Source organism: Diadema setosum, chromosome 5 (genome assembly GCF_964275005.1).
Source record: "Diadema setosum chromosome 5, eeDiaSeto1, whole genome shotgun sequence".
Lineage (NCBI taxonomy): Eukaryota > Metazoa > Echinodermata > Echinoidea > Diadematoida > Diadematidae > Diadema > Diadema setosum.
This window is the reverse complement of record NC_092689.1, coordinates 41,311,617-41,327,665: the sequence shown is the minus strand read 5'-3', so window position 1 is coordinate 41,327,665 and position 16,049 is coordinate 41,311,617. Positions and strand designations below refer to the sequence as shown.

The 16,049-nt window shown below is 37.3% G+C and overlaps 1 protein-coding gene across 1 annotated transcript; it reads right to left on the bottom strand.

The window, feature by feature from the left end:
• Positions 1–2,586: 2,586 nt before the first annotated feature.
• Positions 2,587–15,520, bottom strand: LOC140228921 (visual pigment-like receptor peropsin). Its single transcript, XM_072309188.1, has 6 exons — positions 15,237–15,520; positions 9,376–9,473; positions 6,998–7,307; positions 6,317–6,536; positions 4,497–4,608; positions 2,587–3,308 (listed from the first exon to the last, which is right to left on the bottom strand). The coding sequence occupies exons 1-6, from the start codon at positions 15,518–15,520 to the stop codon at positions 2,587–2,589; spliced, it is 1,746 nt and encodes a 581-aa protein (XP_072165289.1).
• Between the last annotated feature and the right edge of the window lie 529 nt (positions 15,521–16,049).

Sequence of the window (16,049 nt, the reverse complement as noted above, 5' to 3'; positions counted from 1 at the left end):
TTGAGTTTGAATTAAGAATGGACCCCAAGTCTGACACTTAGCAAAGCAGGTTCCAATGTTATGAGGTCAGAGTTGCTTGCAGAGTCCTCTCTTTGATGGATGAAGGGGCAGATCTGACCTGCTGTGTCTGAGCACTGGGGGCGCTCTTGCTTGTTCAGGCTGAAAAGATGTCGGTGACGAAGCCAGCCAATGAATGTCTAACAGAACATTGATGTAAAACAATAAACCATGATATCTCTTGGGAAATTCATTATAACACGACAAGACTTTTCAAAAGCCCGTCAAAGAGCTCTTACATGACAAACTCGAGTCAAAATTAATTTGAGTAGCCAGCAATTTATTCATGGCAATCCGAGCCGGGCAAACGAAGAGAAAATTAAAGGTTAACCGGTAGACAAGAGAGTGAATAAAACAACGCAGAGATGGAGATGGAGCTCTATACACATGGAAACACATTAACAATATTGAGTAACAAACAACAAACAAAATATTAGGTTTCTTTCGCTTCTGGGAGAACGCATGCATCTTTATCTATATTAAGGTAATATTTGCTCTGTGTTATCGCAGAGCAACAAGAATTTCATTGTTATTGTGTCAGGCAATTACGAAGGGTTAACAATAGTATATAGTTTTCCTCTATAGAAATATTGATATGTTATATTCTCAAAGTAAACTAGAATCTTCATAAAATCTTATATAAAAATTGTTGTTTCATCACTTCAACAGCGATGCTATCTTTTGTCTTGAATCTTGTCTCCAGCCGACTAAATGCTTTTATTGCATGAATTGATACCTTATCACAAGGAAGACATGTAATTTTCATAAATGGTTATACACGGTGTGCCAATTACAATTACGTCATAAAAGCGATATACAATTTCCGTTAAGGAGAAATACAAGATGCACATTACATCGAAAGACGGCACATTATGTTGCACAAAGATCTACTACTAGATGCGCTTGTAGACTAAGGCTACCCTTGCTTTAACAAGCTGCAATACTTATATGTGAACTACAGTGAGCTCAAATAATCACATTTCAATTAATCATATAATTCATAATATACAAAGACTAAAATACGCCTCTGTTATCTCACATATACCCAAAAATCTTTGGAAACCTTACTGCATATCGCTCAGTATTGAATTCAACTGCATGTGGTTTTCATTTAACGTTTGTTCGGGGGGGGGGGTCTAGACATTATGCAACCAACTATACTTATTATAATCAGCACGTGTATAATTGTTTTATTCAGTTAATATCCGAAAAGACGGTCAATGCGTACACTATTTGCCAACATGGACTCAAGTAGAGTATTAAAAAGAAAGAAAGAAACAATCAAACAAATAAACTTTTAGTGAATCAATGCTTACTATCAAAGTCTAACATGTAGAGGCCCTCGTGTGCACTCTGTTTATCTGATATGATAAGCACTTATTGTACTAGTAAATGGAAATGACATTATTTTCAGGTAATGGACACACTACACAGGCAAAGTTGCCAGAACGATTACCATGCATCTTCAGTTTGTTGATCTCAAGAATCATATTAATGTGTCAGACTTTGGCTTCATAATGCTGACAGAATTGGAATGATTTTAGCTGTTTGTCCTTGAACCGGTGTATATATAGTACACTTAGAATTGCTGGTATAATGGAACGAATGGGACGAAAACTATATACTACTATAATGACTTGTGAAGAACAGTGTAGCTGTTCTTGTGTCATATTTTTATGTGTACATGTATAGACAAATAAGTTTAATACAAGTTTGTTTCATTACATACCCGTCATAATGAATATGTTTATAAAAATAGAAACATGAAGCAATTCATTCGGCTGCCGACATCATCATATCAATATTGCTCACAGATTTTTTTTTTTCAACTTTTCTACTGCTTACGCGGCAACACTTTGGTCTACTGTTGATTGTCAGGGCGATTTAACTCATCTAAAAGAATTGCTTTATGTGTGTCTATATTACAAATGACTATTTTGCAAGATTGCCTATGCATGAAATACCTGTCGGAGATATTGTTATAATACTAGTATACTTTGTTACCTTTGTCTGCGCATGGCCTAATCCCCTATCATCACAACGACGCGTGCTATTTGTTTTGATGACTGACAGCTAATGACAATAAAGTGAAATCCCAGACTATATGTAAAGCGTTAAATACATAACTTCAATAACAATAAGAATAGATGAATCCTTTACCTTTAAATGGTAACACATGAGTTCACATTTATCATATCTGATATCTCTGCGATAGCCATCGTATCCGATTTTCCGAACCGAAGATAAAGTCAATATTGTGGGGTTATCACTTATACCACTCTGTAGAGGAGCAATTTAATGTCCTGTGGAATTGAATAACGCTTAGACAGTGTTATAAAAGTTCCAATATCATTCTACAGCGTCTTGATTTGCTCATTTGCTGTCGTTTGAGTTGCCGGCGTGGTGATTCCAGTCAGGAATAAAGCAAGTCTCTCTGACATTTTTTCAGCGCTTGCTGACATTGTAAACGACAACCTGAAAAATACACTATTTTGTCTCATTTGCCCTTTGCTGCGAGGATAGTTTTCTTTACATTTGTTTGGAGTTTGTTTCAAACACGCCACTGTCCACATTCGATGACGATGACTCTTGCCACTCACCATCAGTCCTTGATATCGTTTCAGGGGTGTTTTCCTCTGTGTTTGGCGAGTCCTGTGAATTTTGAATCTCCTTTATGTCTGGTGTATCTGTTGAGACTTTGTCTTTCGTAACACCTAGCTTCTCTTCAATGTCCTCCCTTTCTCCATCTTTTTCCATCACTTCTGTCTCCTCATGCATTCTTTTACTGAGCTCGTTGATCACATCGTCAGCTAGGCCCTGTTCCCCAGTTTTAGTTGGAACATCTTTGCCAACATCGTCGGCTTCATGGCTGAGTCTCCTCTCGCTTGGCTTAACAGCATCGCTTTCTGCAACTCCAGTCTCGACTGTTGGGCCAACTTTGGGATTTTTCTCAGTAGGTTTATCATGTTCAGGGACATCAGACTCCTTGGGTCGAAAACTCTTACTTCCGCGCCGCCTCTGTTTCCCCGGCAACAATTTCTGCAGGCGTTCCATCTCGATGGAAACGGAGGAGCGCTTCTGTGGCTCCGTCTTCTTCCTGCCTCCCTTTGAACTTCCCTGGCTCCACCTCCTCTGGCCTGCGGGCGGGATCTTAGGAGAGGCGCAAATTTCGTGGCCTCCAGCCACCAGTATGGAGGTTGAATCGTCCGCTTTGATACCACGGTTTTGTGAATCTCTTCCACCCGAGGATACTGAGCGTAGATATAAAACAAATAAATAACAAATACTAATCAAGGCTTTGAAATACAGCAAAGTCTATTGGTGGCAACAGTTGGTTTGTTTTTGAAAATGTAAACGGTATATATCAAATTTGTAAAGCGGAATTCCACATTAAGAAAGACGGGTGACATAATACAAAAGGATGAATGCAGCTCTTCTGTTTTAATTCACTGTACTTCTCAGATCATTCATGTTTATAAGGTTTCTGGGTGTGTGTCCAAGTGGCAAACTTGCTGATGTTAGCATCATCTTGATGTCATTATCACACGCAGGACAAATAACGAAAAAGAATCTAAGTGATGATAGATTTGTTGACACCCTGGTTATGAGCTTATTGTCATGTAGTATTGTGTAATATTGCTTTGCTCATGCTAGTTAACCATGAAGTGTGAAAATACCATCCCCTCAAAAAAAAAAAAAATATATATATATACATATATAGGTAGATAGATATAGCCGTTGTGTCACACATTCCACAAAACAAGAACAAAGCTCGACTCTCTATATATAACCAAACATTTTGGATGATGATATCAAAGTGTGGTAGTGTGATGTCGTGTCTCTAATGAAAGGCTGCAATTTTGTGGGAGTTAGACCACCTAAACATTACGGATACAGTGTACAAAATTTCCATGGTCACGAAATAACAGCAAAACATTCCTGTAGAAAAAAAAAAGTATTCCGTCATGGCGTCATCATAAAGTATATGGACCTATATACCAACTCAAAAGTAGATAGAAAATGGTAGGGTCATACGATTCTAACCTGATGAAGCATGGAACCTGATGTATAATGTATGATACACTTGTAAAATCCTTTCAAACTTGAGGACTTTACTTTGAAATGTTATCAAACCTAGAGGAGGTGAAATGGAGTCATCCCACAAGACAGACACCCATGAGTCATACAGCCCAGGAGTCCTGCAGCCCACGAGTTCGACACTAGGAAAATAAAGCCCGTGAGACCGACACCAGGTAAAACAGCCCACGAGTTCGACAGATATAACACGGGGTTTAATGTACGTGTCGGTCTCGTGGGCCTTGTTTGCTTAGTGTCGAACTCATGGGCTGTATGACTCGTGGGCTGTATAACTCGTTGACTGTATGACTCGTGGGTGTCGGTCTTGTGACGTGCACCCGATGAAACGCATGTACACTTACTGCTTCCCTTGACCATCCTGGTCCTCTTGGTGCCCGAATTATCCGGAGTAGATACGGACTTCGGTCGTGGCAACATAGAGACGACACATGCCGGACACAAGGATTTAGCCATCTGAACATGAGAACATAATATAAAGACATTTAGTTAGCACTGGGTGATTGGGTTGTCAAGCTGTGATAACGATTCAAAATGATTTACCAATAAGGAACAATGATATCTTGAATTCATCGTACTAAAGTGAATACATTGTACCAAAAAGTGTTATTCAGGAAATGAGAAGAAAGTTTCCAAGGTGTAGTCTTTAAATTTGTCAAAGCCTATTAAAGTAATAGTTGTGTTGTACTCTGAAAGTGAGTTCTCCATTGAATATTTCTTTCTCTTCTTGGTTATGATGAAGAATCATTTGCCTGGCTTATGCAGATCTTTACATTTCTTTTTGAAAGGATGTTACGATCGTGGCTCTAAACATTAAGTCAGACCACCTAACTGTTCCAGTGAGTACTTTCATAAGACAAAACCATTACATTCTCATTTCAATAAGGATTTTTGTTCGTTTCTTTAACCAGAATGTTGTTTACACTTCGCCATCAGGTCTACTGTATAAAGACTTATGAATCTTACATTGTAATCTTTATACACAATTTTACATTTTAGCAATGTACATGCCTCACCCAAGAAGTTATTTGTGACTGAGCAAGCAGTAGAGGCTGAAGCTACAAATTATGCAATGGATGCAATTTCGGTATATTGAAAAAAAAACAAACATTGATATTCGCCCAAGAAACAGGACTTTTCAACCCGCCCAACCGCAGGATGCAAACATTACAAATTCGTTCTGCTTTGACAGTGTGGATGTGGATGCAAGCAAGATCAATCATGCAAAAGAAAGGTCGTATTTCGGTTGATAATGCCTGTAAGTGTCTGTGGACAGGGTGGGCGATTGAATTCTGTGCTGTATTGTGTATTCTAGGAGTATAAAACGTAACGTAAAACTGGCTCTAACGAAAAGTACACGTTTTTACTCATTTTATGCAATTTACACTCATGTACTTTTTTGAGGGCGAGTAGTCGGTGCAAATTTTGCTATTTTTATACAACCATACTTTCATCAATGACTTTAATTTCTATTTGCATTGTTTGGTTTCTATTATATCGAACATATTAACATGTATCTTTTACGCCGATTTCTTAACTGTCTAAAAAATCTTTTTTGTTTGCATTTTTATTACTTTCTCTTGAATGCGTATTTGTATCACAAGCACATTGAAGGAATATTACTGAACAAAAACAGTACTGTAACAAAATTACACCATGACGTATTGGTGGATGAAAATCAAGATAATCAACTATATTATAGTTTAAATCTGACAAATCTACGATTCGAGGCCAATAGCAACGCAGTGTGAACGTGAGACAATCAAATGATCAGAAGCGGATCTAGAGGGGGTGGGGGGGGGGGGCCCAAAAAAAAAAAAAATCCGGGGACCATTTTTTTTTTATCTTATTTTTTTTTTTTACTTGTAATTTTATTTTTTTCTATTTATGGGCAATGACCTCTATACCAAAAATAGTGGTGTTTTTAGATGCAAGAAAACGCCATTTTCACACACAGATTTTCAAAAATTCTCCCTACTGTGGGAGGGGGGACACCCCCTCCCACATCCTCTCCCCCCCCCCCCCCCCCCCCACGCTCGCTCTGCTCGCTCGGGCTCGGTCGCTACGCTCCCTCGCATACCGCCCCAATCCCCCCTTTATAAAAAGCTAGATCCGCCCCTGATGATAATGAATATATGAGCAACTGTAAGGAAATCCTTCATACATTTCTGAAACTGGCTCGAAAGACACGGCTCGTTACAGCGTATATGATTGGGTTGAGGAGGACGCTTCCTTTCGCAAACAGAGACGGGAGGGTCATAGCCGTTACTGAAAGGAAATCGGAACCAGCGAATATTGCAACGAGGGAGACCACAGCGTACGGTGTCCAAGCTACGAAGAATCCGAACGCAATGAAAATAAGGGTCTTCAGCAACTTTGTCTCCCTGTGAAGAAAACAAAAACAACAAATGAAAATGGCGACATTCTTTTAGATAGAGATTACACATCATTAAACGTCAAGATAGATATCTGAATGGTCGTTTTGGCCATCTATAACAAAGAGTGACTGCAGCAAAGTCTTGTAATGAAATGAAATCATAATAAGCAACATTACTAAATTCTTTAGTAAAACAGGAATCCTTTATAATGAAAGGCTTGATGTAGTGTGGTCAAACGTTTGTTGTTGTTACACTTTAGATGTTTTTATTGGTGTGTGTGTGTGTTTTTTTATCTTAGAAGACTCTGTTATTGTCATGCATAAGCTCATTTACGATTCAAACGGGAGAAGATGAATGCAAGGTACTGATTACTCTCGTATCTTGCTTTTCCGATGGATGTCCTCTTCTTCCTATTTTATTCTTGATCCCCCATAAAAATATTGTTACACTTCGACTCAATGACTCACCTCGACTTCCGATTCCTTTCGAGAATGCTAGACCTGCTGGGCAGTATTGGAAGCCGATGCATGGTCAGGAAGATACAGGTGTAACAATACACCATGACACCTACAGTCACGATGAACGTCAAGACAAACATCGCCAGCACATATGACTTCGGCCCAACATCGTTACTATTCCAGAGGAGGCTACACCAAGCGCCCGTTCCCTCGTAGTCATATTCCCCCCAACCAGCTAAGGGGCAGATGGCCCACATCAACGACCACAGCCACGTGACGGCAATCATCCCCAGAGCCTTCGGGTAGGTGATGATGATACCTGCCGAAAAGATGGGATGATTTTCGTTATTTCGAAATTTCGTTAATCCAAAAATGAAATAAAGGTTTGTTATTTCGAAACACACGCAAGTTCCCTACACCTAGATGTTCGCTAATCCGAAAACAAAGAAGAATTAATTAATCCGACATTTTATTTTGTGGTGTTCTTCGGTAGGTTCGGAATTACGAATTTTATTTCGTTTTCGGATAAACGAACCTTCGGAATAAGTAGCCTCACTACTTTTTCGGATTAAGGAACCTTCGAAATAACGATCCTGTAACCAAAGAGTCGAGTGGATTTATAAACAGACACGTTCCAACGAAAATAAAGATAATCTCATTATTGGAAAGAGTATGATATTTGTGCGATTTTTCTTATCTGAACATAATTACATTTTCGTGCTGCTCTGCCAGTTATTCATCGATAGCTATATTTCGTTTAGTGTTTCAGTTACGAGTTCGGTTATAAGGAGATTTCGGTTATAACGAGGACATTTTCGGTGTATCATGAGAAAGAAAAACATAAAGAATTTGATCGGATGCAACGAGATTTCATTTCTTGACCTATCGCTTTCAAACGCGCTACAAACGAAACATTAAAAACCGAATTCACGATATCCTTGTATTCTCTTTCCCGTTCTGCAGATTCTGTGCTGAGCACATAGCGCGTGCGTTACTGTGCATGATCGCGAGTAATGATCTGCATGCCTCTCTGCATCAATCATCTGAAAAATCAAGAGGAAACAAACGTGCTTGGCTCAGTCGTCCCGCCGTTATCTCTTTTATCCTCCATTCTATTATCAGGGTCCCATTTTCAACCCCTCGGGTTCATACAATATGAACTATTACAACCGAAATATTCATAAAATCATCGCAATCCTGCTGATGGGCACCAACAGCGTAAAATACCCGTAGAATACGTATGTTATGATTACAGCCGAAATAATTCATAAAATCATCGCATCCTGCTGGGCACCTAACAGCGTAAAATACCCGTAGAATACGTGTGTTATTATTACAGCCGAAATAATTCATGAAAATCATTGCGATCACGCTGGGCGCCAACAGCGTAAACCAGGTTGAATAATTCATGTTACACTTCTTGCGCCCATGTTCAGAGAAAAATAACAAACGCATTTTGTTCATTAAAATTGTGTACTGTTTTTTCACAAATCAAGATTTTCGTTATTTCAGAATGGTTCAATAAACGCGGTGGAGATAGGTAGATATAAAGCATCACGAATTCAACCCTGATGTGCACTTTTCAGGAACGCCATGTACATTTTGGGAAGAGATTTTCGGAAGTAAGATAAAGAACGCATTTTTAGCCCCCTTCTTAATTTTTTTTTCTTCGTATCATATCACAAATGAATCCTTTGTATTTTTTCTCAATAATAATGATCCGTGTACTTGTGTGATAAACGCAAAGACTGCCCATAAGTTTGATTGATTGAAAAGTGGCTCCACGCTTAATGTTTCTCTTTGTTTTAGCGCGTATATACGGTTATAACGAGGTAATATCGGCGCGCCTCGGCGGCCCCTCGTTATAACGAGGTTTCACTGTATACAGTTTCTGTTTCAGTTCATGTTCACAAACATTCACATTATTCAGTAGTCTGCATTGCCGCATACAGGTCATGAGAATATAATGCATATCAGCATATCAGTTACAATATTGATGAAGGTTTATAGGACCTACATTACACATGATATGACACATGACCTCAGCCAAAAGGCCGAGATGTACTATAATCGTCATATATAATATGCAAGTAATTTATTATCATACGTAATTATCTAAGATATATCATAATTATATTACATATCATATATAATATATCATAGACAATACGTAATATAACATATGATATATAATATCTATAACAATGATATCCCAACAGTACCAGGATGATTCTCTCACAGAGTGTAGGGTTTCATACAAACAAGTGTTCGCAATGGAGCTACGTCAGCTAATACCACGACACTCCTTAATTGCCTAATACAGTCCCATATGTATCGTTTTACCCAAAATGTATGACATTGCACCATAGCTACTTGGTATATATTACCGAAATGTGGCTTTGTGATGACGAGGTAGCGATCAATGGCAATGGCCGCGTGGGAGAGGAGCGAGGTGAGGCCAAGAAAAGTCATGAGGAAGGCATACCTGAAGAACAAAAATCAGATTCACAAGAGAATTTTTATGAACATTGATCATTGCTTTGACGATGATGACTGGATTAAGCAAGCATGAGGTATTCAAACACACATACACACACACACACACACGCACACACACACACACACACACACACTCACACTCACGCACATACACACAGTGAATGATCATTTCTAAGGGCGGAACAGGTGTGCTTGTTCTGAGCATGCTGAAGTGCATTGGTTTGTCTGTTGTCATATTCGCACACTACACCGTACACACACACTTGAAGAAAAAAGTGTAGTCTTCAATGATTATTACGCTTCAGACGAGATAATGAAATAAGTTCCAATAACGTCATGCCGTATAATGGTGTTTTTCCCCCATTTAACAAGGACGCACACTTGTATACAAAGCATATCAAACCGAAATGAAGATTTTATGAAAGATTCTCTGTTATTCTTATTTTCAGCCCATTCAAGAAATTTACTTAGTATATGCATGCAATAGTCATAGGTCTTTACTCGTAAAGTTTTTAGCAGGTGAAGAGGTTTATTGATTTTGCTTGTTCCTCACTGTCGTATATCCGTAATCCGCTGTTGTTATTTTTTTTCCTTCATGATGCCCATCATGTGAATCAAAAAGCTTTTGTGCGTATACCTGACTCCCTTCCATATAAAAAGACGTGTTTACAAATGTGTGCTGTTTCATTTGGTTAATTGGTACAGTATTTGCCAGTGTTTGTTGAATATACGTACAGAGACCACTGTCTTTCGGATTTCCACTTTTAATGGGGTTCTCATTAAACAATATATAGTCATGTGATGTACATGGTACACTCGTTCCCGATGCATCCAAAACATCACAGTTGTCTTACTGCACACTGTGAACAGAACTAATCTGGGCTAATAACTCCCACTGCGATTGCTATTATTGCTAGTTACCACCATCTTCAGTTATGGTCTTTGAGAAAACAAACTATCGTTAAAAGAAGTTAGGGTGAAGTAATTGTCATGTAAGTGGGATTTTAACTGTGTCGGACCTTATTCATGACACCATCATGATAGTCCACACATTGGCCTTCATTGTTAATAAAAATCAAGATTTAGAAATTCACATCAATTTTACTTTCTTTCTTACAGTCATTACGATTTATTGCGTCAAATGAACTTGGAATACATAATAAGACTTAAAACCTTTGTCCAATGGTAACGTTAGTTTCAGTAATTATATAATAAGATTCATAATAAAGAAATCGACACAATATCATGAGGTGCCAGCCCTATGTTAGGTCAAGACTTAAGTGGGGACACAGAGTTATGGGTACTCTGTTTCCGATCATCGTAGCTCCAATAAGACATATTCACTACAGTATTTTCATTCATAATTATGCTTTGCTCGGTAGACGAGATTCCTGTTCTGATGACAGCCTCTATTACCCCTTCGTATAACTTGCTTTGGAAAATACACGCTCCCTTTGGTAGAAATAACATGAGAACCTCAAAGGGATATGTATATACATAAGTAATATTATGAATATATGTATATATATATATATATATATATATATATATATATATATATATATATATATATATATAACATATATGAGGTATTATCATGTAATCGCCAAAACACACAGCCACGGTTGCGTATTTTTTTGTTTTCCACGAGGATTAATGAAAACACAGAGACAGTTAATTATTCGATGATCACACCGGTACCAGTAATTTTGTCTTACTTGTCCAGTGATGAATCCTAATAACCTGTAGAATATAATAATTAAATCAATAAAGCAAGCACAGGCATACAACATAATTTAGACTTTTTTATATCCATGATTTCGATGCTGCTGACGGAAAAAGTCCATCTGAAAACACTCTTGAAAATTCTCTTTGTGCTATGATAACAATCATAGTCCAGTCTCTATGTGCTATGATAACAATCATAGTCCAGTCTCATTAAGGACTAGTCACTGAATGGGAAATACGTAAGTCAAAAGTAGCATATAATTTTTGGCTAATATCAAGGTAACAAGGGTGCATGTCCACCTTCTAAGCAAAAATAGCGCAGGTCATGGGTAAATGGTATCGGAGCCGTCGTTAAAGTTAATACCATTCTTAAAATATCTCCATCCTGAAAGGCACTGGTAGTCACTTGATAGCATCAGCCCGACGATGATGATGTAAATCCACTGTTATGACCACTTGTCCTTTCAGTACTTCGGGGTTTTGTTTTGTTTTTGTTTGTTTATTCAATTTTATTTTTTTACTGTGGCATATTGGAGAACGATCTTGTCTTTTGAACAGGACATTTTGTGTTCACATCTTGCAAATTTGCTCCTTAATGAGAAGAAGATTCTCATTACGGAGTTCTAATAAAGACAGTCAATACTCCAGTGTCACAATAAACCAAATCTGGCAATCTTTAAATCTTAATATATTGAATAGAAAGATCATTTGTATGAAACATACAGCAATCTTATGACACGTTTTGTACGGCGAAACAGTAAAAGTATTTGTGTATACCCTACCTACTGAAAAATATGACAGGGAAAATGTCCAAGTTACGAAAAAAAAAAATCGATGTTAATTGTCAGAGTTTTACTTATTTTGATAACGTGAACTTTCCTAAATAAATTCTTATTAATATGAAATCCAAGAAACAGTGAAATCAAAGTGCAAGAAGTTTTCATTTATCTTGACATGACTAGGACGATCTCGTCAGCGAATCACTAAATGACATATATACCATGAAACTTTCTTTTTTTTTAGTCAACATGATTAGGCAATATGTTAGCAAAACCTAAACTATTTTAAATTTTGGATCAAATTGTGAAAAATAAAAGCGTTCATCACCGTTATCGGCAAATTAAAGGAATGAAAGGATCTATTGACATCATTACTCGACACATCGGGTCACATCGTATATACGATGAATAGACTGGTCCAGAGGAACGCAGTAGCACTCCTCGATCTGAGCGTGCGCAGTAGCGCGGATAAAGTTACTGCGCACGCTCAGATCATGTTTTTTTTTTCTCTTTGAACGTCCGCGCGACTAAAATCTAAAGCTCCCTAATATCAACCGAGAAGACCGAGACATTCACAGTCCAACCAGTCTGCATCCTTGCCATGACTTTAAAGGGATGGTACAGTTTCGGTTGAGATGGGGCTTCAGGTTTCCAACGTTTGTTTGTTTGTTTGTTTGTTTGTTTTATTGTTTGTTTGTTTTGATAGTGATTTTTCAGTGATAATGCGCATGATGACAAACTTGTCATGATATATAAAAGAGCATGCAATGCTAAAAGGAATTCAAAGTTTATTTGGTGACAATGATTTAGAAATGGCTGGGATATCCCCAACAAAGTGATCCTATAATAAAACCTCGCGGGGCCCATGCACCTTTTATTAGTACGGATTTATTTCACTTTGTTTTTGGATATCTCAGCCATTTCAAGACAAATTCTCGTCAAATAAAGTTTGTATTCCTCTTAGAATTGTATGCTTTTTAAAATTTCATGAAGTGGTTTCTCAGTTTCTCGCAAAAAAAAAAGTCTTAAGCTGAATCCTCACCTTAAAACATACTATACGATCCCTTTAAACACAGCTAGTAGAAATTGTCATTGTATTGGATCAATATCCTGTCGAAACTTCTAGATCAAAGAGAATTATTAGGAACCTACTGCCAGTGGTATAAAGTGTATAAAGCATTGTCAATATATAGTATATGATAACCACTATGTCTATAAAGATTATTAAAACATGAGTTGGACTGTGCTGTTTTCGAAAACAAACTTATGGTGGAACGAAATTTTATATTTACTAGAAATTTGACAGCGTACATACGAATATTTTCTTGTAAGAATTTTGAAAAAAAAAAACCCCAGATATTGGACAATTGCACATTTATCATCTTTTTATTAAAAAAAAAGACTGGAAGAACTTTTGCAAAATTTATCCTTACAGAAACTCTATATACCACAGTATCATTATGAATTGTATGTAAACCCATAGGCCAGTCGGAGTGAGCTTGCAACATTCTTTGCTGCTAACTAATTTCATATTTGCCAATTTTATTGAAGTTATTAGGGTCGCTTAATTCGGTATTTGCGGAAGGTAACATTTTGTGGATGTTTGTCTAGGCAGGCAGTTTCTTACAATTTTTATGATTAAGACTTTGACAAGGTAGGTCCATAGTGGAAAAAAAGAAGTCGTTACGATAATAAGAGAAATATTAGATACTTTCGGTTATATTCAGTTGCTTGTACATCATTGATCAGAAACAAGTCCCCTTTTAAGTGTATTTAGATTTGATTGTGACCAAGAACGTTATCACTGGAGGTTTGAGGGGACAGCTCTTCCCAATACCAGATTTAAAAAAAAAAAAAATATTGATGCAATACAATAATAACAATAACTGATTAAAGCTTTAAATGATGCATTAACGAAAAAAAGATGAAGATTGATGCGCTGTATCTGCTGGTTAAATGAGAAAAAAAAATACACAGTATATTGAAATAATGTCATGTTGATTCAAGAGATTCTTATGCAGAAATCTCAAATAAAATACTGTTATCATAATACAGTGTCTGATACTTTGTTTCATCCTTATAAACACCTTTGCTTGAAATTCCTTCTCATATAGAAGATTTAATCCCGCTAACTTTTTTTTTAACTGCATGGTCCTTTGTCACAAATTAGTACCCATGAACAAAAAAAAAAAAAAGCGTAGAAGAACCGTTCGATAGGCAAGTTTCGCTGCGTACAATGTCGTCACGTGCGAATTAGATTTATTAAAGACTAACCAGCGTAATTCAAATTTTCTGTTCAAATGCCTATAATTAACAACAGACGCTGAAGTTAAACTGACAAAATTTCCTGCTTCGTATTTTGATTTGTGATTAAATTCTGGTTGAGACCTCAATTCTTAATTCACATCCATATTAAGCTTCAGTGTACAGGTTTCTGAGCTGAGGAAAGAAAATAAAAGTCGGCGTTTGCATCTCTTCTTGGAAACATCAATTCAGAAAGAATGAAAAATAAAAAATCTGTTATAAACTGTGTAAATTTGTTCTGTATACAGTCCGTGATGACATGGTGTCGACAAAGGATGATGAGAATCACAGCTCTATAGAGCAGCAAGTATAGCATACTGAAGATGGCATTTTACAGGTACGATTTGTATGACGCTTTGTTCAAGTACAGGAAAGTGATGGATGATATTAGGCAAGCAAAATTGGCAAGACGCCGCGAGCTCTAAACAACTGATTAGGGACAACATGTTACCATGTTCGTAAGGAGATAAATAGGCCTTGTGATGTCCTAAAACTAATCGTGATGAGATCACAAACACCCCTGCATGAATTAAGTCAACAAGAGCTGAAACAACCAAGTACATGAGACATCGTGGAAAGGCATATTTACAAAGCTTAGAAGACATGGAATTTACACGAATAACGATTGCTAATATAGGCTTTCCATATACTAGGTGAAAATATGGCATTTTTCCGAATATCGTGGATATAAGTAATTAATGGTATGATAATTCCTTTTCAAAATAAGATTCAGGGTGTTTTTTTTTTTGTCTGAGAGAAAAGAATTAAACATCAGTATTGATGTAAACATGCCATACGATAGTGTAATAACATATTCATAAATAACATTTCAATTATTTTTGAAATTATTTTTGTATGTAGTTTCTGATATTTAGAACATTTATATCAATCATATTAACATGCCTTATTTACGTTTACATTGTCCTGTGCATACTCACGCCACACATCCTCCAAATGAGAACATCCAGCGTTGCGCGTATATCGACACTGTTACGAAGGGGATACCGGCCACCGTCACAAGCCAGTCGCTGATGGAGAGTGATAAGAGGAACATGTTCGTCGGCGTGCGCAAAGTGGCATCCCAGGCGAAGAGGAACAGTACCAGGCTGTTCCCAAGGAGGGCTACGAAGAATACGATAGTCAGGTAGAATCCGGCCAGAATATGGGCAAAGTCCGGCCACGTTTCGCTGGGGTCAGTGATGTTACTCGTCAAGTTGTCCATCATCTGTGAAATAGAATCCAGATATTATAATCAGATATCGACCCTGGCCTGCAGAAGTCACCAACCTAAATGCATCATTCAATATGACTTCATCTCAAAATATTCGTAATTGTGGGTCGCCGATCGTTATTGTTACCTTTCAAGTGTCTGTTTGTATGAATACTGCTTGGAATTATTTTTTTCTTGTTTTTGCAATCAAAACATTAAACTATTTGCAGAAGTAAACGACTGAATATTTTGCAGCGGTTCGCCATCATATTAATAACTAATCACTTTCTTCAGTGTACCGTCCGAGGGCATCACTTCATGTTGTTATGTTGATTTTTTTTTCTTTTATTAACTTCTTCTATTATTACAGTGTAGTACGGTGTATACTTCATGATGCTATCATGATACGAACCATGCAAAAGATGCAAAAGGTTTCCTGTGTGTACCCTGGCATGCCTGGCAATCACCCTGTATTGCACTTCTGACATATATGTTTCAGTTACCATCTATTCTTGGCCCAACATTTTCCTATCTTTTTAAA